General features: G+C 43.5%; 1 protein-coding gene across 1 annotated transcript; it reads left to right on the forward strand.

Moving 5' to 3' along the window:
• The first annotated feature begins 887 nt into the window (after positions 1-887).
• On the forward strand, positions 888-6,084 carry PHLDA3 (pleckstrin homology like domain family A member 3). The gene is made up of 2 exons (XM_060231154.1): positions 888-1,255; positions 4,191-6,084. The coding sequence occupies exons 1-2, from the start codon at positions 895-897 to the stop codon at positions 4,337-4,339; spliced, it is 510 nt and encodes a 169-aa protein (XP_060087137.1). The 5' UTR covers positions 888-894; the 3' UTR covers positions 4,340-6,084.
• Positions 6,085-22,573: the final 16,489 nt, after the last annotated feature.

A 22,573-nucleotide genomic window follows, 5' to 3' on the forward strand; every position in this document is an offset into this window, starting at 1 on the left:
CTTGGGAAAGCTGCTGGTCACATTTAAATGAGGCCACAAACCTGACTTATATGTGAGGCTGGCAAGGCCAAAGAACTTCAGCACCGACTTCCTTCAGTGTCACACCGCTCTGTAAAGCAACCTGTGCAAAGCAGCTACAAGGATTAATTTGCATACTGGAGATCCACAGCCCTTGCCGTTGTGGCGCTAAGCAAGCCGGCATAGCTGCATCAGCTGTGCTGCACCAGTGCAAAGTCACGCCCAGGAACTCTCCGGCCTCACTTTAAACGGGGCCACCCCAAGGCATGTGCTTGTCGCAAGTGACAAACTATGTACTGGGCAAGAGGCGTTTCGCGGCCGCTGCTGCAGCAGCTTCAGATTTGCCCCTTTCCTTCATTGAACACCCGCCCTGAGATCCTGCTGCTGCTGCCCGACAGCCCGCGGATGCTCGACGGCCACCGGCAGCAACCACAAGCCTGAGGTTCCGCCGTCTGCCCACCAGGCACCCGGCAAAGGAGGCCCTCCTCCTGCTGCTGCTCGCTGGGCCCACCGGCCCTGGGTCTTCTCGCAGAGCCGGCCCGCGCCTGGGCGTGAGCGGTGCCTGACAGGCCAAATTCTGGGGCGAGGCTCTGGCAGAGCAGGAAAGGAATGCGAGTGGGAAGGGAAGGGAAGAGAGCGAGCGAGCGAGCGAGGCAGGCGCAAGGAGCGGGCATGTAGCGACACATCCCACCAGCAGCAGCAGAGAGGCCGGGGCTCACGCGGCAGGCAGGCAGGCAGAGGGCGGGCTCTCTCTCTCTCTCCCCCTCCCTCGGCAGCCCGACGAGGACGGCGCTCCCCGGCCGGCCGCAGCCAGACCACGCTGCGGCGTCTTCCCCGGCCGGCGCATCCCGGGCTCGCCGGCAGCCGCTGGGCCCCATGACGCCCGAGAAGTTGCTGCGGGAGGGGGTGCTGGAGAAGCGCAGCGGCGGGCTCCTGCAGCTCTGGAAACGCAAGCGCTGCCTGCTGAGCGAGAAGGGGCTGAGGCTCTTCGAGGCCGGCGGCCGAGGCTCGACGCGCTGCAAGGAGCTCAGCTTCGCGCACGTCAAGGCCGTCGAGTGCGTGGAGTGGAAGCAGCGGCACATCTACTTCACTGTGGTGACCGACGGCGGCGCCGAGATCGACTTCCGCTGCCCGCAGGAGGAGCCCAGCTGGAACGCCGACATCACCATGGCGCTGGTGCGCTTCAAGAACCAGCAGGCGGTGCAGATCGTCCGCGCCAGGCACAGCTGCAGGGCCGGTAAGCCCGGCCCAAAGGGGCTCTCAGCCTGCTGCTCCAACTCAGTCACAACTAAGCGGGAATAACCGGGAGGAAGGGGGGGGGGGGTTACGAAGCAGAGCGGCTGCTTATATCACCCCCTCTCTAGGAACTCAGAGCTGCGTACAGGGATCTTCCATCCCACCCCGCCTTTTATCCTCATATTACTACATCCTTTACCAAAAAAAAAAAAAAAAAGGTTTCCAGAGGCACTGTACAGATTTAGCAGTTTATTCTGGCGTAAGATTTACTGAATCAGAGCTGACCTCATCAGGTGTACTCATCAGATACATCCATGAGCTCACTTCATTTATATACATAACACAGATATGATATCATAGGTTATTAGGATAGTTCAGGTTGATACACTGGCCACAGATCACTTGTGAGCTTCATTGCTGAGTGGGAATTTGAACTTGGTGCCCCTCCAGTCTTAGTCTGACATTGAACCAGATTGGCTTTCTCATGTGGGCTTTGGATACACAAGGTCAGCCCTTGGCATCCCCAGTTAAAAGGATTCCAGGTAGCAGGACTGGGAAAGTTCTCTACCTGAGAATTTGAAAAACAGTTGCTAGTTGGAACAAACAGTAGGATTGCCAGTGGCCTGATGTGGTGAAAAGCACTTTCCTGTATTTATTTTTATTCAACCATCTTAGTTCCATATTTGCAATCACAAATGTATATTAAAATAATTGTGTAATTGAAAGGGTGGGGCTGTTAATCCTTCTAGCACCCTCTAACCATTTTGGATATGACAGGCTTGCTAAAGATAATTAAAGGATAAGTAATCTGCTTTGAGTGCTGGTGGATATGGGCTCTTGGAGTTCCTGGAGGACTGTAGCCCAAGGGTAGATCAGCGACCACAGACAGTTTTCACCAGTCATGGTTACTTAGGAGATAAGCAGAGCCATTTTGATGCCTTAGGCAAAAAATCCAAAGGAGTCCACATGGAAACAATACTTCTTCCCCAGTTCTTGTGCGAGTAGAGCAGTGTTCAGCATAGCTTGAGTTAAGGAATATGGGATGATAAAATACCATTTTTGGCTTCCTTCCTCCTGAAATGTTGAGGATGTTCATAAAGGAAGGAATACCAGAAGTTTTGATATGGTTTGTACCTTTATTAACTGTTTGGGCATCTCACAGTGACACCTCCTTTCCCTTGTGAAGCCAATCCCCAAAGGAGTAATATTTATCTGCTTGGTTGTCAGGAGACCTTTTTGTATTTGTTGAAACACTTGATTTAAAATTATACTGAAGAAAAGTTGGGAAGAGGGTGGGAACTAATTACAGCATCTCCTTTCCCATTGACCGTGGTGCCTTTAGACTGGTATTGTCAATATCCCCAAACTTCTTCCCTCCACACACTATGCCATTTTGCCCATTTCTGTCCAGATGAGTTTTGTTGGCATGGTTGATCTTTCATTGCCAGATCTCTGAAGGCACAGCTGGAGGTGAGGGGTCAGTTCTCTGTGTTCACAGGTGTGCAGCTGGAGAATGCAGAACCTTACCCATCCTCTGCACTTGTGGTGCATCTTTCTATTCCCAAGTCTAGCTCCAGTTATGGAAGTGACATCTGAGAGCAAAGCACTGGGGAAGGAGGAGTGCAGGGAAAAGAACCACAGGTGGTGGGAGGGTTTGAACTCCTCATCTGCATGTGTGCGCGCACACACACATACACACACATTTTTGCTTTCACAGTTGGACTGCAGCCCCTCTTTCTGTGGAGCTGGGGCCATTCTATGCCACCGTGTTGTCTACTTTGGCCCGGCTGTGTTGGTCTGGCAAGAACTCTGTATTGTCCACCTCCCTTTTTGTCTACCAGCACAAGTTACTGCTGCCTTTGCCATACCTGCCAGCTTCAACTCTGTGTGGTTTCCTTGTCCCTTGGGGATATGCAGGCCCTGCTCCTGCCGCCTTTGTCTTGCTCAGACTTGCCATGCTACAAAGCCCCATCATAGTCAAGGAAGTTTTGTTCAGAGCATGCCCAGACCAGTAAGTCGGAGGCTGCTCACTCCATCCAACAACCTCTGGCAGAAGAAGGACTTTTGGGCAGAAAATTTCCAGTGGAACTCTACAGGTGGAGGTGGACCAGAGCCCTATAAAGCTTATGAGGAACCATTCCCTTTACAAGGCTTGAACAATTGTCATGGATAGCAGAGAAGGCTAGATCAACAGAAGCCAGGGCATCTCCAAATATCCTACCGTAGCAATTTGCCTCCTCACAAGTCAGTGTTATGTCCAGCTTTTGTTTTCTGTTGGAGTTCACAGAAATTGGAGTGGTGGTAGTGGAAATATGGAACCATTTGTGGAACATAAGAGTTCACCCACTTCATCCATGCCATGGCTCCAATCCAAATTGGGCAGCTGCTTTTTGGCATTAAAAATACTTTAGGAGAGCCAATCTCAGATTTACTGTATAGTTCAGTTCTCAGCCTTTTGCCAAGATGAAATAGGAACTTTACCATTTTGAATTAGTAATTAAAACTCCACTAGGAACCATGGAACACAAAGATGTTCCTTATGAGATAGTTTTTTTGCTGGCTGCATAGATAATCACCATAAGCAGTGAGGAGAAATATAACTATGATTTGCAAGTCAAGCTTTTAATTTATGGGGACTGTATTTATAATAATAGTAACAACAATAACAATAATAGCAATAATAAATTACTACAATGGATAATAATAATATATTAGTATAATGATAATGTTGATGATAATAGCAATAACCATAATAATGATTGGCTTTCATTGAACAAAGCCCCTTGCAGTAATCTGTATTGCAACAACGGGAGCATCGGGGAGTTTCACTCAGCTGTGATTTTTTTTGGCTAATTGCTGTTCTGTATCTGCAAACTCCTGGTCCTTTGACAGACTGTCTTGCAGTCTAACTGATGGCTTTCTCCTTCCTTCCCCAGCATTTCAACATGAAACAGCCCCAGCTGGCCAGATTCTGGTGAATGGACCAAAGGAGCCCAATCCCCAGCTCGGTTTGGAAAGAGCAGAGGAGCTGATGGTTGTGAATTCACCTGCCAATGGACAGAAGGCAATTCCCAGCTGCCACTGACTGTAGACTGGTTAGTTCTGTTCTGTGGCATCATTGCTGGGAAGTGACATGGTGCCTGAAGCATCTAGTAAAACCTGGAGCACAAATATAGCTAGAATGAGCTTCTATTTTCTGCTGTGTCTTTGCTAGCCTGCACCAACTGCTGTGGGCTTATGGAGTGGCTTTTATACTCTCACTAGCCTTATCTGTGGTGGTACTCATCCATGTAAGGATGTTTAAGCTAGACTGAAGACACAATTGCACTGAGTGTGGCGAGAGAAAATCATTCCTCCACACAGTTTGGCAGGCAAGCTGAACTAAACTGAACCATGAGGACTAAGGAGAAGGAACTGATGCAAGCTGAGCATGCCAGGTACTAACTGGTGTCATTGTAGGCAAAAACGAACATCCCTCCTCAGTATACCTTGAAGGAGCCACTGCAAACCTGCCACTTTGGTCTGAGTTTTAACTAGAAAGTTGACTGCCATCTAGAGGTGGAGCCTGAATATAACTGTAAGCACCTTAAGAAGAAGCCTCTATGGGATGTTTGGTTTCTGAGTCTCCAAAAACAACTTGCCTTTCTGTGGCATCTTGGAACTTTCTGCTCAGAACAAAAGAAAAAGGACATCAGTGTCCTGACCTGACTACTTGCAGCTGTAGCTCAGTGAATCAGAATGATGTCGTATTCCGTGAAATGTTGAACCCCAGTTGATCCATTATGTTTAATCTTTTATTAATAATGTTTCAGGACAGTCAACAATGCACACCTTTGTGCGTTTTTAGAGAAGCTTCATTTATCATTTGGGTTCATCACTCTTGTATCTTACCTGACATTTTGTACATACCTGACTTGTGGAGAACATGGGGGTAAGTGCTGAAAAACAGTAGAGGATGATGCATGAGGTTGTACTTGCAGCAGACAAATTAGATGAGAATCGAAGTGTGAGGATGGTGGATGCATATTAGTTAAAATGAAGCATGCCTTGACACAATGAGTGAAGGAAGTGCAACACAGTAATAAGTAACTGGTACATCAGTCTACTTTGCATTGCTGGAGTAATCCACTGGAAGGAAGGAGAACAGTGATAGAGAGAGAGGGGGGAGCCTTATGTTGTTGTTCTGAAGTACCGTGTTGCAGTTTTGTCTAGTATGGGGGCAGGCCGGCCAAACAGTAGCACACATGGCTCCTTGTCTTGGGATGCAGTTTTCTGGCCAAAGAGCCAAGGGGAGCAGTGCTTCTGGGACTAGGAGCATGGGAGAAGATTATAGGCACCATTAACACCTTCTGGACCTCTGCAGCTGCCAGCTGGGTCCAAGATCTGAGCCACTGGTAGTTCTGCTGGGACTTGGTTTGCTCATAGTGCATTTGGCCAAGTTTGGTCTCCCCAGCATCCTTTTGTTTGCCAGCACACTGACACTTTCATGGATAGATGCTGCATTATTTTTCATTGTTTGGGCCTAGAATTTGCCTATTCCAAGTCTAGTTCCTTCTTAAAACTGTAATGTAGACAACTTGGACTCAGTTTCCTGATCATTATGTGATACTGAAGACTTCAGAGAAGTAGAGAAGGGAGTGTAATGAAAGCCACACTTGAATATTGAAAGGATGGGGACAAGTGTTAGGAAAATTGTGCAATCTTAGTGGCCTAGTCATTTTCCAGCAAGTAGTCTACAAGCTCACGCTTTCAAAACAAGACAAGTCAATCTTTAAGGTCCTAAAATATTGTATTTTATTTTTAAATAAACAAACAAGTTTAACACAGTTCCACAGTTGTATTTTATAAGCATCCTAAACCAATGATCTTTACATTTAAGGAGTATTTCTGGGTTTCCAAGAAGTCTCTGAATACTACAAAGCCCCTGTGAATTGCAGAAGCTCCTGAGGGTATGCTTTTACATGAAACTGCATTTTACTGAATCAGACCATTGCTCTATCAAGCTCAGTACTGTCTATTCAGACCCTGGCAATAGCTCTCCAGAGTCTCTGATAGAGGTCTTTCACATCACCTGGTGCTTTTTTAAATTGGAGGTGCTGGGAACTGAACCTGGGACCCTCTGCATGCAAAGCAGATGCTCTACCACAGAGCCACAGCCACTCCCCTGTTTGAAGTTTCACAGTTTCCAATTAGCATCAGGCTGGTCTCTTGGCTGCATAGTTGTCTCATGTGAACTGAGAGTGTATTCTAGAACACACCCAATATTCACCTGGGGCTACACATTACAGCAGAAGCTCATTAGTGGTGGATAAGCTGCCTTTCTGGAAAGCTTGGTCATCATGACTGATCTTCTCACTGAAGAACCACTGATAAACATGCAAGTAATCCAGGGTTCCCAGAAACCAACTCAACCTTCTGTCTCAAGATAAAAGATAACTAATGGTAGGTTCAGAAGAAGATAAGGACACTCTGCAGATGCTCATAAGAATACAATGGTTGGTGCTTGTAGAGTTCCACATGCTTTTGCTTTATAAGGATTGGTGCATAATTGTCTTCTGAAAGTGGCTCTGTACTTGTACAGGGGGGCATTCTGCACCAAGTTACTCAAATATGCTAAGATAAGCAAATAAGCATTGGAAGTTGTTTATTTGCATAAAATGACCCCTTTGCAATATGTGGCTTGCACAGAGTGCAAACCATGTTGATAGGGATTGGTTTCGGAAAGCAAGAAAGAGACGAAATGCAGCTGGTATGTGTGGACAGGGATGTAAGGACAGGGACTTAAGGATTTGAAGCCACAGACTGCAGCCACTAAACAAAGGGTCGCATAGGAAACAGGTACTACAGATTAGCAATGCTCCTTCTGTTTCAACAGCATATTCAAAGAACATGTTGGAATTTGTTAGAAGGGCAGCATGTCTGTGTTTGACTGTTGGTAATAGACCTGCCAAATGCCCCTTGCTCTCCGCCCACGCCCTGTTATTTCAGACTGAAGCATTACGTGCTCTGCTTTTTCAGTGTTCTTCATTCTCAGGACTGCTTCTCAGATTAATTTAAGATACAAGGAAATGTAACATGGTAAGGCTAGCAAATGCATCAGCTTCTGGGAGCTCAGGAGCTGCCTTTGAAGTTTAGCCCTTTGTAAGTCTTCCTTTGAAAGCAGAAACATATTATTTTTCTCACATTACATTTTCCCCAGCACCTAAAGTCAAGATTGTGCCGAACCATGGGTCTTTGAGCAGGGCCATGGTTTACTGTTCACAATTCTAGCTATTTCTGCCTAAAATTCCTATTCTGAACAGTTACCACCTTAATCCATCCCCCTCTGAAGCCACTCCTAATTGGAAACTGCGTAGATTAATCCTCACATCTGGAAATATTATAGTATTATGACCAGAACAAACACCTATAGGTATGTATATGGAGCAAAGCCTCCAAGCTTGTTTCTCTCTGGTTGTATTTTAGCCAGGGTATGTATGTGTGCATATGTGAACATCATCAATATTTTGTATAAGCTGAAAGTCTGGATAGTAGTGGCGGTGGTATTACTTTTCTCTTTGCCTCCAGGGATGAGTTTTAAATAAAGTGACAACAGGCAAAACTCATTGAGTCTTTTGGTAAAGGAAATAAAGTGGAGATGAGTGTGGTTTGCCACCAAGTCAACACAAACTGGATTTAGCTTAACCATGCTCCCGTGGTCCTGTGCTCATAAATGAATGGAGTAGTGTTTAGAGCCCGCTTGTAGGGAAGGCAGGGTAGAAATCCAAAATAAATAATAAGGCTTTTTTTGTAGTAGGAACTCCCTTGCATATTAGGAAATCTCCCCCTTGATGTAACCAATCCTCTTAAGAGCTTACAGGGCTCTTCTTACAGGGCCTCTTGTAAACTCTTGAAGGATTGGCTACATCAGGGGTGTGTGGCCTATTATGCAAAGGAGTTCCTGCTACAAAAAAGCCCTTAATAATAATAATAATAATAATAATTAATAATAATTAGAGGCCTCAGTGGAATCCACTGTGTGTGCATCTATACAAACATGCTCATAATGGAAGATAGTTTCTCCCCTAATAAAATCCAAAAGCAAGCCTTTCCCCCCCCCCCCCCCATTTGATATCAAACTACTACTGATTTATGGTGACCAAGAGGTGAGCAGAGGTGGTTTGCCATTTCCTCCCTCTGCGTACAACCCTGGTATTCTTTGATGGTCTCCCATCCAAATGCTAATCAGAGCTGACCCTGCTTAGTTTCTGACATCTGACAAGTTCAGACTATCCATGTTAGGGCAAAAAGCAAGCTTAGATATGGAGATAAAAATAATAGAACAGGAACCAAGTGGCTCCTTAGACTGACAAAATGTATTCCAGTATAAGTTTTTGTCAGAGCTCGTTTTCTCAGATGCATGGAGTGCTCATCCAGAGCAGCTATTGATGCTTAGAGTAACAAGCAACAGATGGGCAGGAAGTATAAAGAGATGGAGTTACCTTCTATAGGGCCAGTTCTGGGTTTAAGAATATGTAGGCTTTTGCTGCTGCAGAAATTTTCATCAGACAGGACTGCCTGATTATGGTGAAATGTATGTAACTCATGTGCTTGCATACCCCTTTATCGTCATATATTGGTAATAAAAACATTTCAGTGCACAATATGGCAAAGGTGTCTGTATTTCTAAATGAGTTGGATAGTCCTTCCTTTCCCTTGTTTATCATTTTATTAGTCCCAGTTCTTGATGTTTCCATAGCAAAGCTGACATGGTGCCATGGCTGGAGTTCCAGACTTGGACTTGGGAGATTCATGTTCAAATCCTGACTACCATGGAAGTTTACTGGGTGACCTTGGGCCAGTTACTTTCTTTCAGCCTAACCTACTTTACGAGGTTATTGTTGTGAGAATAAATGGGAAGGGGGAAGGAATGAATTTGGGGCTCCACTGGGGAGAAAAGCCCCTACCCTTCAATAATCTACAATTTTTAGTGCAATTCTAAAAAAAAAAAAATTCTGTGGCATAAGCTCCACTGAATAGACTTGCATAGGATTTAAGGGAAGCCTGCTTAGGATGGCTCTCATATGTCTTTTAATATTTATTGTAGCATGTGATTCCATATACTGGAACCTGTTCTGTCAGATGTACCCAATGAAGCAAGCTATAGTACATCCAAGCCTGAATTTGTTAGTCTTTCCAGTGCCACAAGATGATTTGCTGTCGTGTATGAAGATGACCTGAATGAATAATAATCCCTTGAGCAGAATGAAGGCCATAGCCTCAACCCTGGAATTGGAGGAATAAAAGTATTAAGAATATGTACAACATTTTTATTGTATTTGCTTTGGGTTTGTTTTGTTGTGTGCAGGGTGGTGGTGATTACCTGTATTCATTTTCACTACTTGATATTTCCGTTTCAACTGGAAGTACTCAACTGGCTCTAACATTCTTTGTTCCTTGGCCAATGGGAATGAACATTTCAAGGACTGTTCTTTTCCTTTATGGGATCCTGTTTGCCATACTTTAGCCAGATAAGACAAATCACCTTTATTTCATGAGCCATTAAACTTCTCATTTTCAGAGCAGGCATGTGGAAGCATTTGTTGGCAACAGAGGACATGTGAAAAGGCAGAGCAGGCACTGGAAAGAGCTCAGCACTCCAAGAAGGCAGCATTACAGAGCAGGCAGAGGAAAATATTTTCCACTCCTAGAAAGGCTGGTAGTGTTGTAGAGTGAGGACAAAGGTTTTCATTATTCAGACAGAGTAGATTCAAATATTACAAAGTCATGATGGTAGGCATGGAAAGTCTAACAGATATGCGCTAGAAGTTCCATTCAGTAATCTAATTCTTAGGTGTGTGAGGAATCTATTTGGATCGGTACCACGGTGTGCAAGGAAAAAGGGATTAAACTTTACACCTATCCCTTGCACCATTTTCCTCCAACCCAAAACAGCCCCTGGGACTGCAACATATTTGCCTTGTTGCGAAACTTACATGTCCTGAAGGCAACTTTTAAGTTTCTTCACTGGGGCAAAGTGTAACTTTCCTCCTTGGGGCCATTTTAGATCAGGAAAATAGTGCAGGAAGGGAGGTCAAGAACTGGAAAAATAGTCCTTGGTGGAAATCACTTTAAGTGTATTCGCACCATGGTGGAGACCTAGAAATACCCACAGACTGCTGAAATGCCTTCACTTTGTGTCAGCAAAATATAAGATCTGTGTACACTGCAAACACAATTGACACTAACAGCCAACACGCAGTGATTCTAACTAACACAAACAAAGCACACAAAGGTTATATATAAATAGAAAAGGAGAGAAGCCTCATGTGGTATATCTAAATATCAACATGTCCTTATTCATGCCCCAGAAAATCACACACAGTTTAGCAATTACGAAGTACTAGAGGAAAATAAGTAGAAGAAGAGGAGGAGATTAGATTTATACCCTGCTCTTAGGGCTACCAGGTCTGTGTTGGTAAATACCTGGAGACTTTGGGGGTGGAGCCAGGAGAAGGTGGGGTTTGGCGAGGGGAGGGGCCTCTGCTTGATACAGTGCCCTAGAGTCTACCCTTCAAAGCAGCTATTTTCTCCATGGGAAATTAGTTGCAAAAGTCTCAAAGTGGTTTACAGTCTCCTTCCCTTCCTCTCCCCACAACAGACACCCTGTGAGGTAGGTAGGACTGAGAGAGCTCTTTGAGAACTGCTCTTGAGAGAACAGCTCTGAGATAAATGCAATTAACACAAGGTCACCCAGGTAGCTGCATATGAAGAAGTGGGGAACTGAACTCAGTTCTCCAGATTAGAGTCCAACTACTACACCAAATTGAAGAAAGTGAGAAAAAAATTCTGGAAAATGCATGGTCCCTTAGGGTATAAATGGACATGATGAAGATTTTGAATCTCCATCTCTAAAATGGAGGTACATGCATCTCTAGCCTGGGCTGAGGTTGGGGGCGATTTAACATTTCACTCCCACATGATTTTACTGATCAAAACCAGACTTTACCCCCTCATTATTAGAACTTTCAAGGAAAAAAAGTGTTTGGTCCCTTAAGAACCCAACTCAAGCCACAAATGCTTGTTTACCCTTTAGAAATGGAGATCTATGGTCTTCATTGCATCTATTTTGACCTTTAGGAAAAATAGGAGAGGCAAGAAGATGGAGCCGTTGCTACACCTTTAACAGAATCAGAAAATCCTACCCCCACCAATGAGAGAGTGTGATGTTTGATGATGGAAACACTGTGTACAGAGACATTGTCACAAGCCTCTTTGGTGGTGAGATCATACTATATACTCTACTGGTTGGACAATGTGCCTGTCACATGATCTATTAATAAAATCTCTACCCTCCCACTCCTGCTCACTGAGCTAAGATGATCAATGTCTGTAAGGAAAAATAATAATCAGAATTAACCTTTCCCAATCATTTCCAAAGATAACAAATTGTTTAAATTGGGGTGCATTTTATAACTATATTAAAGATGGGGGTATTTAAAACATGGGTTTTGATTTGTTAATATCTGATTGCACTTCTCTAGGAAGCTTAATTTATTAGTCTCAGGGCTTTTTTTGAGCAGGAATGTAGTTCCGGTTGGCTTGGTGTCAGGGTGTGTGGCCTAATATGCAGATAAGTTCTTGCTGGGCTTTTTCTACAAAGAAAGTCCTGATTAGTCTTATTCAATAAGTTTGTTGTGGGACTTTTGGGACTCTGCCCAAGGAAAACAAGGATAAACTTTTGCCTTCCTGAAGGAATTTCACCTTCTGTAACATATACAAATGAACACCCCACTCTTCTCCTTCTTGTTGGAGGAATCGGCTCCTCACTCAGCTGTTAGTCTGTAAATCTCCCACCCACGTAGACAGATGCACCAAATTTCTTGCTGCCAAGCCCTCAACTTTGTTCAGAGAGCTGTTCCAGAAGCGAAAATTGAATAGACCCTCTCTCCCTCTACTGGGATGGGATTTCTTTCTCACTGGATGTAACACAAGGACCTTGTGCTGACAGGGAAAAGGAAGAAGAATCTGTGCATTGGAGCTCCTCCAAAGTTGGGATTTGAGCTGCCGCAACCTTTTTAAAATGAGAAATTGGTGTTGGGTCAGGAATGTTCAATATTATGTGTGTGTGTGTATGTGTGTGTTTAGCCCAAGAGCAACAAAACGTTGCTGTACCATTTGATCTGTCCAGGAGTCACAGCTGTTAAAATGGCAAGGTGTTTGGGAAAGAACAACTCCTCTGAATTGGAAGGGAAAAAAAATAGTAGCATTTTGTTTCTACTGTTTTGAAAGATAATATTTCAAACTCTTGCACCTACTTTCTGCCTAAAGCAAAAGCAACCAAAAGTGGCACACGTCAATTGTTTGAGTAACTAGAGGGATTTATTTAGCTAGGGCCACATATTGGAAAACTGAACTGATGTCCATTTTTAATACTCTTAAAGTTGAAAAAGATAAGACTTTTAGAGTATGAAAAGTAGGAATCACTTGCTCTTCAGTGAGGCCTCCCACATTTTTGAGTGAGTTTTCCATTCTGAGTGTACACATTGACTAGAAGAAGGTAAACCTAAAGAAGTGATTGTATATCAAACAGCTCTGAGGGGGGGTGTGGCGTCGGCTGTGGCTATGGCAGATGCGTTTTAGACGGGCTCTCCCTCCCTAATGCCCGACTAGCCGCCAAACCTTGAAAAATAATCATCAAAATAGCATCAGGCGATGAGAAAATCCAACAACGAGGTAAACAATCACCAAACAAGAAAGCTTCCCTGAAAGCTTACTTTAAAACCGACGGATCCCAAAGGAGATCTGCATCACTGGGTGAATGGGATGCTGCAATGGCCGCTAGCAATGCCGAAATGGAGACAAACCAAACAGAACAACTTACCTCTTCAAAAAACGAGATGCAAGACTTATTTGCAAACTTTGAAAAGAAAATGCTCACCAAAATCAATGCACTTGTAGAACCACTGAAAGATCAGATCCAAACGCTACAAAACAATGTTAAAAAAGCATCAGAAATAGCCGATGTTGCCTATGAGAACAGCATGGCGAACTCAGACAATATCAAGGAACTTTGTTTGCATGAAAGCTGGGCAAAAGAAAAAATACTTCAGCTAGAGCAAAGACTTAAAGAGCAATCTGTAAAATTCAGAGGCTTTGAGGAACAAACAAAGGAGCTACAAATCTTATTTCTTTTATTTCATCTTGGTTAGCAACCGCTCTAAGCCTTTAAGGCGGAGTAGCACCAATAATAATACGCTTACAGGATTGGTGCCCTAAGACAAACAACTCAACACCGACCCAGAGACATTTTAGCAGAGTTCATGGACATAACAAAAAATGCTATCTTAAAAGGATCCAGAACATTATACCAGAACGTTATACCAGAATACCAAAATCGCTGTTTTTCTGGATCTGCCATCAGAAATTCTACAAATAAGATGGAATCTCAAACCAATTACTTCTTGCCTAAATGAAGCAGCAGTGCGTTACAAATGGCTACCCAATGGTAAACTTTCTGTTCGTCACAACTCAATGATACTCCAAGCAGAAGACCTCAACTCTGGATATGACCTTCTCCATGCACTACATCTCATTGCTGTAGACAACCCACCCAGAAAATCATTGAAGCTTGATCTCACCCTGACACCAACCAGATGGAGCAGGATCCTGGTACTGAAAGATGACAGGAAAAAAGACAAAAAAGAAAACACTTGACTCACTACATATTCATTATAGGTACAAAAAAATAATAATTATAGGAGTAAATTCAGAAAGAGTCATGAGGGGGGAGATAAGATAAAGTAAAGAAAATGTCTTGTTCAATTGGTTTGTTATTTTGATTTGTTAAAATAATTGTCAAATATGGTTATGAAGTTTCAATACCTACAGTATAGTTACTTCGGGTAAAAGTGGGGAGTAGAGTTTACTGTCTGACAGCTCTCCTGGTGGATGAAGGTAAAACACCTTTTTTCTTTATTCTTATGTATTTTAGGGTAATAAAGAGAAATTGCTCTTGTTTCTGGGATTTTCCCAGAACGCGTTTTGTTTATGGGAGAAGATTGATACTTCAATGGTTTAGGCAATTTTTTTGTTTTCCTCTCAATTCTTTATTGTTGGGAATGGGGGGTGGAGGGGGGGTGAAAGTGGAGTGAAAAAATTTCACTCAATGCACAGCAGCCAAGAAGGTCTGAGCGCCTGCTCCGGCTGCAACGCCACTGAGGATGTTCTCCGCAGCTGAGAACGAAACGTCTGGAAGGAAAACGTTCTCCAGTAGAACACGGCACTTGATCCCGAAAGATTCTACAAACCCTAATGATGTTACCAGCCGTGAAAACCTGAATTCTTTGATAGTTACAATTAATTGTAAGGGATTAAATAATATTATAAAAAAGAAACACTTTGAAAAAGCATTTTTTAAAAATTTGCCAGATATTATATGCTTACAGGAAACACACATGAAATCTACTTCCCACCCAGTGTTCAAAACAAAACATTTTCCTTATCAATATCTTTCTAATGGAACCTCTAAATCTCAGGGTGTGACCATAATAATTACTGATAAACAATCTTTCAAACTCACTGGAAAAATAACTGACCCTAATGGTTGCTTTATATTTACTAAAGGTATTTTAGAAAATAAACCGGTTACAATTGCATCCATATATGCCCCTAATGATAAACAGCTTCCTTTTATATCAAACGTTTTTCAGGATCTCACATTATTTAATGCTGGTGACACAATCATAGGAGCTGATCTAAATTATGTGCCAAATCTTCAACTAGACAGATCCCACTTTCCAAGCCAAGGAGGTAAAAGACCAAAAGCTAACCCATACACAGGCCTTTTTTCTTTGTTTAACAAATTTAATTACTCAGATGTCTGGAGGTCTCTAAACCATTCAACTAAGATTATACATTCTTTTCTCCTAAGCATCAAATTCATACAAGGATTATTTTTATTTTATGTAATGCCTCACTTACTTCTAATGTCATCTCATCAGATATAAATGCAAAACTATACACAGATCATGCTTGGGTGATGGCTAACTTAAAATAGAAAAAACAAATAGAACTCTACGTCACTGGACTCTAAATTCATCAATTCTTCTTAATGATCAGATAAAACAAAACATAGAAACATCAATACAACAATATTTTCAGGATAATGATACAGGCGAAATAAATGCAATATTATGGGAAGCTATGAAAGCTGTCATCAGAGGAAAAATAATTGCCTTGACTAGTTCATACAAGAGAAAACAAGACAGCCTTAGAACAGAACTAGCATCTAAAATACATAAATTAGAAATTTTACACAAGAAAACTAACCATAAAAAAGTATACAAACAACTCTTATTAGAAAGGAAGTCACTAGACACTTTAGAATGATCAAAATTAAAACAAAAGGCAATATATACAAAACAAAGATTTATAATTAGACAATCTAAAACATTAAGAAATTTCGCTGGGAAAGTAAACGATAAAAATGCCAAAACGAATATCCAATTAATTAAAGACCCTAATGGTAATATTTATTCTAATAATAAGAATCAAATTCTCAATCAATTTTTAAATTACTTTAATTCATTGTATCAATCGAATCACCTATCATCAGATTTAATTAATTTATTTTAAAATCTACCCCTAACCTTACCAAAATTTAGGATGGTCATAAAGAAATTCTAAATGCATCCCTTATAGAAAACAAGTTAATTAAGCAATTAAAAAGTTAAAAAATGGTAAAACACCAGGAAATGATGGGTTCACTAGTGAATTTTATAAATCTTTCGCAACATTTCTTACACAGCACTTTACTAAAGTTTGTAACGATTTACTGGGAAAAAGTGATATTCCGCAAACATGGTATGAATCTAACATTATTATGATCCCAAAACCAGGCAAAGATGTAATGGATATCACAGCATACCAGCTTATCACACTATTAATTCAGGATTTCAAAATATTCTCATCAATAATGGTAGCAATACTAAACCGGTTTATTTCAGAATACATGAATAAGAATCAAGCAGGTTTTGTTCCCTCTAAAACATGTCTGATAATATAAGAAAATCTTTGAATATTATAAATTATTGTCAGAATAAAAAAACTGAGTCTCAATTATTATCGATTGATTTAGAAAAGGCATTTGACTCAATTGAAATAGATTATTTACTTAAATTATTAGAAAATATGAATTTTGGATCCTCATTTATATCAGCAATCAATACTATTTACAAACAACCTAAGTGCAGAATCAAAATTAATGGAAGTTATTCAAATTACTTTTTTCCTACTTGTGGAATGTGGCAAGGATGTCCACTTTCGCAGTTTCTATTCATTCTTGCTATAGAACCCTTAGCTAAATTAATCTTGGCCAATTTCAGGAATTAAATTGCTTAATAATGAATTTAAAATATCATTGTTTGCTGACGATGCAGTGTTATATGTACCTAACCCTATAGAATCTTTAAAAGACAATTTTTTTCATTATTCACAGAATTTGGTAAAGTTTCAGGCTTAAAATTAAATCATAAAAAGTCAGAGCTATATCCTATACTTATTTCTCAACAAGTTCAAAATGAAATCAAATCTAAATTTGAATTCGAATGGGTCACAAAATCATAGAGACATTTAGGGCTCTTCATCCCTCTCAACCTTAAAGAACTATCACAATTAAATTTCAATCTTATCCAAACAAATGTTGCCACTAAGTTAAAGAAATGGAAAAAACTGAACTGGTCATGGCAAGAGAGATTGGATTTAATTCGAGCATTTATATTGCCACGGTATATCTTTTTATTTCCTACTCTAACAACAGAAATTCCCCAAACTTGGTTAAAAAACAGTCAATTAATTTTAACAAAATTTCTTTGGAATGACAAACAGCACAGAATACAACTTAAAACATTATGCAAGCCATTAGAAGAAGGAGGTTTGGGTTATCCAAACCTTTTTTGTTATTATGAGGCAGCACATTTAACCAATTTAGTTAGAATGATTCAATTAGAGAACATGTCTGATTGGGCAACAATAGAACAAATCTATGCAAATGGGAAATCTCTGAAGTTATTTGGAATCAACCTTCAAAAAGGCAAGCCTCAACCTTAGAAAACCTCTTTGTAATGACTACTTTAAAGACATGGGATTGTAATAGCAGATATTTGGCTCCAGCTATTTCTCCTGTAACTACTTTTTTTTGCTGGGGGGTGGGTGGGCTCCCTCTGGGTGTCCTGCCCCCCCCCCAGGGAAAGTGCATGCGCAACACATCGCCTCTCCTTTCCCGGTGTAGTGAATGCTGCATGGTCACTGTCTGGCTATGCCTGGCAGATGGTCACTGCAATGGCCTCTCCTACATTACTGCATCCATGGCAACACCTTCTCGCTGGTCCCCCCCATTTTCACAGAGTTTGCCACTCTGTGAACTCTAACATCAAGCCTGGGCAGACAGAGCTTGTTAATGTAACAGCTACCACCTGGAGGACTCGCTGCCGGCGTCCCGGCTTACTGGGCCATGGCAGATGACCCCATGGTGAAAGGGTGGAGCCAGTACTGCACACACTGCACTTCACCTAAAAATTCCTCTGCACAGGCCTGAAGGGTATCCACATCCACAGCCCACAACATACCAAGTCCTGCAGCGATGGGCAAGGGGTGAAACGGCAGGTGGAAGATGCCACTGGAAGCCGCAGTCCCGATCCTGCATGTAGGCGGTTCAGGGTATTGGTCGCCTGATGCTGACCCGGAGACGAAAGCATTTTTTAGCAGCACCCTGAACGACCAAGCAGCCCTATTTAGGGACAGCACTGCTTGCTCTGTATGGAGAGGGGCCTAGAAAAAGTGCCCTAAACAAAACTCGTCTCCTCCCCCCCAGTTGGCTAGCCGCGGTCAATGGGCATCCTTACTTGCGGTCAAAAAATAACAACAAAGAAAAGGCATGCACCTGCCTCACAAAGTGTGCAAAGACTAAAGCTTGCGTGTTGGAACATCAGAACCATGCTTGACACAGTAGACAGTGGTCGCCCTGAACGACGCTCTGCTCTAGTTGCCCATGAACTTCTCAGGTTGAATATCGACATAGCAGCTCTCAGTGAGGTCCGTTTCCATGAGGAAGGTAGTCTTCAAGAACACGGTGCTGGCTATACCCTCTACTGGTCGGGTAAGTCAAAGGCTGAGAGCCGCCTTTCTGGCATTGGCTTCATGATCAGGAACTCCATTGCCTCTAAACTCGAAAGCCTGCCAACAGGTCACTCAGATCGCATCATGTCTATGCGCCTCCCACTTCAAAACAAGCAGCATGCAACCCTCTTTAGTGTGTATGCCCCAACCCTTCAAGCAGATCCTGCAGAAAAGAACAAGTTCTATGCTGATCTACGTAACCTCGTATGGAAGACCCCTACAGAGGACAAGGTGATCATCCTTGGCTACTTCAATGCCAGAGTAGGTAAAGACTCGGAAGCCTGGAAAGGAGTACTTGGCAAACACGGCATTGGCAACTGCAATGATAATGGGAGTGTGGAGAAACGCCATTTTAATCCATGTTGGTGCTTCATTGGGAGGGATTGCTAAACTGCCAAACAGGCTTGGGCCTAGCCTTCCCCTCCTTTCCCCCCCTCCCTTCCAGAGCCAAACCAACAACTCTAGGGGGAAAGTCTCCTAGAGAGGCAGGAAGTTCTTTTGTTCTCTGCATGTGAGTTAGGAGGAAGAGTTTTTCAGTTCTCAGCTGCAGCTTGAAGGAAGAGGTTGCCAGTGGGAGAGCTCCTGCCTGTGCATGCGGCCTATTCAAAAGAGAATGAGGCCTCCAGGCAGTAAGACAAAGTAAGTCATCCAAAAGGGCAGGGCATGTTTAGATCAGGGCCAGCAGGATGCGTTTATAATAAACTTTTCTTTGTTATGCTGTGTGCTGTGCGGGTGCTGTGCTAACTTTTTAAATGCAACTGTTTTTGTTTTGTTTTTCTTTCCCTTTCTTTTTCTCTTGTAAATAAATATTTTTTCTGTTTTAAATGCTGGCAGTCAAACTCTGTACCACATAGATCCCCAACCGCTTTAGACCACGCTGTTTTATAAAGGGGGGCCCCGGGCAAGGGGGAAGGCATGCAGTTGGATAAGGTGCCAATCCTCCAGGGGTGCCCCAAAGAAGTGCTGAGGTCTCTGTGAAACCCAAGTACAGGGTGGCAGAGGACCTTGAGGCCTGGCCTCATAGCTGGAGAGGGGGGTTGGGAGTCCTGTTCCTCTCAATCTGAACCCCTAGACTGAGCAGGTGGTGGCAGCGAGCCCAAGGGGCAGGAGGAGAAATAGCTCCCTCCAGGAGTTGGCGACTCCATAGGGAGCTGACGGGACCGGGTCTGAAGGCAGAATCGGGCCGGTTCCGTCACAGGCGCCTCCTGCTAGAATTCTGCACGGAGCATCAGCTCACCATTACTAACACTATCTTCCAGCAGAAAAACAGTCTGAAGACAACCTGGTTGCACCCACGGTCCAAGCATTGGTACCTTATTGACTACATTCTGGTGCGCCAGAGAGACCTTCGAGATGTCTTAAACACCCGAGTAATGCCCAGTGCGGAATGTCATACGGATCATCGTCTTGTACGCTGCAATCTCCGTCTTCACTTTAAATCTACACCCAGGAGAGGCGGTATCCCCCGGAGGAAGTTTCAGGTTGGCAGCCTTCAGTCAGCCGAAGTTAAAGCTGCCTTCCAGGCAAAACTCCAGTCAAGAAATGAGGACCCCAGTTGCCTCACAGATCCTTCTCCAGAAGCACTCTGGGAACACCTAAAAACTACAATCCTGTTGACCTCTGAAGAAGTCCTCGGGTTCTCCACAAGGAAGAACAAGGACTGGTTTGACAAGAATAATCAAGAGATCCAAGAATTACTGGCAAAAAAGAGATCTGCCTACCAAGCACATCTTGCTCAGCCCTCCTGTCCCGGGAAAAAAGCAACCTTTCGCGCTATATGTAGCAACCTCCAGCACAAGCTTCGAGACATTCAGAACGAGTGGTGGACCAAGCTTGCAGAGAGAACCCAGCTGTGTGCAGACACTGGTGATTTAAGAGGGTTCTACGAAGCCCTGAAGGCAGTATATGGTCCGTCCTATCAGGCTCAGAGTCCCTTGCGTAGTGCAGACAGCCAAGTGCTCCTCACAGATAAGGCATCCATACTGAACCGGTGGTCGGAGTATTTTCAGGTTCTCTTCAGTGCCAATCGCGTAGTTCAAGATTCAGCAATCCACCTCACCCCACTTCAACCAGTGAAAACAGAGTTGGATGAGATCCCCACCCTAGAAGAGACTGTTAAAGCCATCAAGCAACTGAAAAGTGGCAAGGCAGCGGGAGTTGATGGAATCCCACCAGAGATCTGGAAGCATGGGGGCATAGTACTACATAGCACACTTCACAAAGTACTTGTCACCTGCTGGGAACAAGGCAAACTACCACAGGACTTTCGCGATGCAATCATCATTACTCTACATAAGAACAAAGGGGAAAAGTCAGACTGCTCCAACTACCGGGGGATAACCCTGCTCTCCATTGCAGGCAAAATCCTTGCTAGAATACTCCTTAACAGACTGGTGCCCACCATTGCAGAAGAACTCCTCCCAGAGAGCCAGTGTGGCTTCAGAGCTAACAGGAGCACCACAGACATGGTATTTGTTCTCAGGCAGCTCCAAGAGAAATACAGGGAACAGAACAAGGGTCTATATGTGACTTTTGTCGACCTTACCAAAGCTTTTGATACCGTTAGCAGGAACGGCCTGTGGCAAATCTTGGAATGTTTAGGATGTCCCCCAAGGTTCCTCAGTATGGTCATCCAGCTACATGAAGACCAGCGAGGCCAAGTCAGACACTGCAACAATCTCTCGGTGCCCTTCCCAATAGGCACAGGTGTAAAGCAAGGCTGTGTTCTTGCACCAACTCTCTTTACGATCTTCTTTAGCATGACGTTTCAAAGAGCCACAGTAGATTTAGATGATGACGATGGTATCTACATCCGCTATCGCACCGATGGCAGCCTGTTCAACCTGAGGCGACTAAAGGCCCACTCCAAGACAATGGAAAAACTTATCCGCGAGCTACTGTTTGCTGATGATGCTGCACTCGTCTCCCACTCGGTATCAGCTCTGCAGCATATGACGTCCTGCTTTGCAGAGGCTGCCAAGCTATTCGGCCTAGAAGTTAGTCTGAAGAAGACAGAAGTTCTCCACCAGCCTGCACCCCAGGAAGATTATCACCCTCCTTGCATCACTGTGGGTGAATCAGTTTTGAAGACAGTCCAGCAGTTCAGCTACCTGGGGTGCATCATCTCCTCAGACGCCAAGATCGACAAGGAGATTGACAATAGACTGGCAAAGGCAAACCGTGCATTTGGCCGACTGCATAAAAGGGTGTGGAGCAACAAGCATCTGAAAAAAGGCACAAAGATCAATGTTTACAAAGCGGTTGTGATGACAACCCTCATCTACGGCTCCGAATCATGGGTATTATACCGTCATCACCTGCGACTCCTTGAGCGCTTTCATCAGCGCTGCCTTCGCACCATCCTCAACATCCACTGGAGTGACTTTGTGACCAACACTGAAGTCCTCAAGTGGGCGGAGGTTACAAGCATCGAGGCATTGTTGAAGACGCAGCTGCGCTGGGCAGGGCATATCTCCAGGATGGAAAACCACCGCCTTCCCAAGATTGCCCTGTATGGCGAACTTTCCACCGGCCATCGAAATAGAGGGGCACCAAAGAAGAGGTACAAGGACTCCTTGAAGAAATCCCTTGGTACCTGTTGCATTAACCATCACCAGTGGTCTGACCTAGCCTCAGATCGCAAAGCATGGAGGCACCCCATCCACCAGGCTGTCTCTTCCTTTGAGAACGTACGCATAGCTGGTCTTGAGGACAAAAGGAGATTGAGGAAGAATCATACTGCTACAGCACCAACCCCAAATAAGACTTTTCCCTGCAGCCACTGTGGCCGGACCTGCCTGTCCCACATTGGTCTTGTCAGCCACCAGCGAGCCTGCAGCAGACGTGGACTACTGCACCTTTCTTAAATCTTCGTTCGCGAAGTCAAGCCGAGAAAGCGAGAGAGACTTTTTTTTGCCAGGATTGGTTTCCTTCAACTGTTTCGAAAGACAATTATAAGTTATGGAGACAGAAGAAACTTAATAGAATTGTAGATATAACTAAAAATAAAGAAATAGATAGCAAAGTAAATCTTGAAGAGAAAGCAAATCTTAAGATACCCTGGTATCAATATTTTCAACTAAGACATTTAACTCTATCATCAGACATTAAGAAGTGATTAAAAAAGAGATTTAACACTTTTTGAGCTATTACTCAAGAAACC

The sequence above is a fragment of the Heteronotia binoei genome, chromosome 2, assembly GCF_032191835.1.
Source record: "Heteronotia binoei isolate CCM8104 ecotype False Entrance Well chromosome 2, APGP_CSIRO_Hbin_v1, whole genome shotgun sequence".
Classification (NCBI taxonomy): Eukaryota; Metazoa; Chordata; class Lepidosauria; order Squamata; family Gekkonidae; genus Heteronotia; species Heteronotia binoei.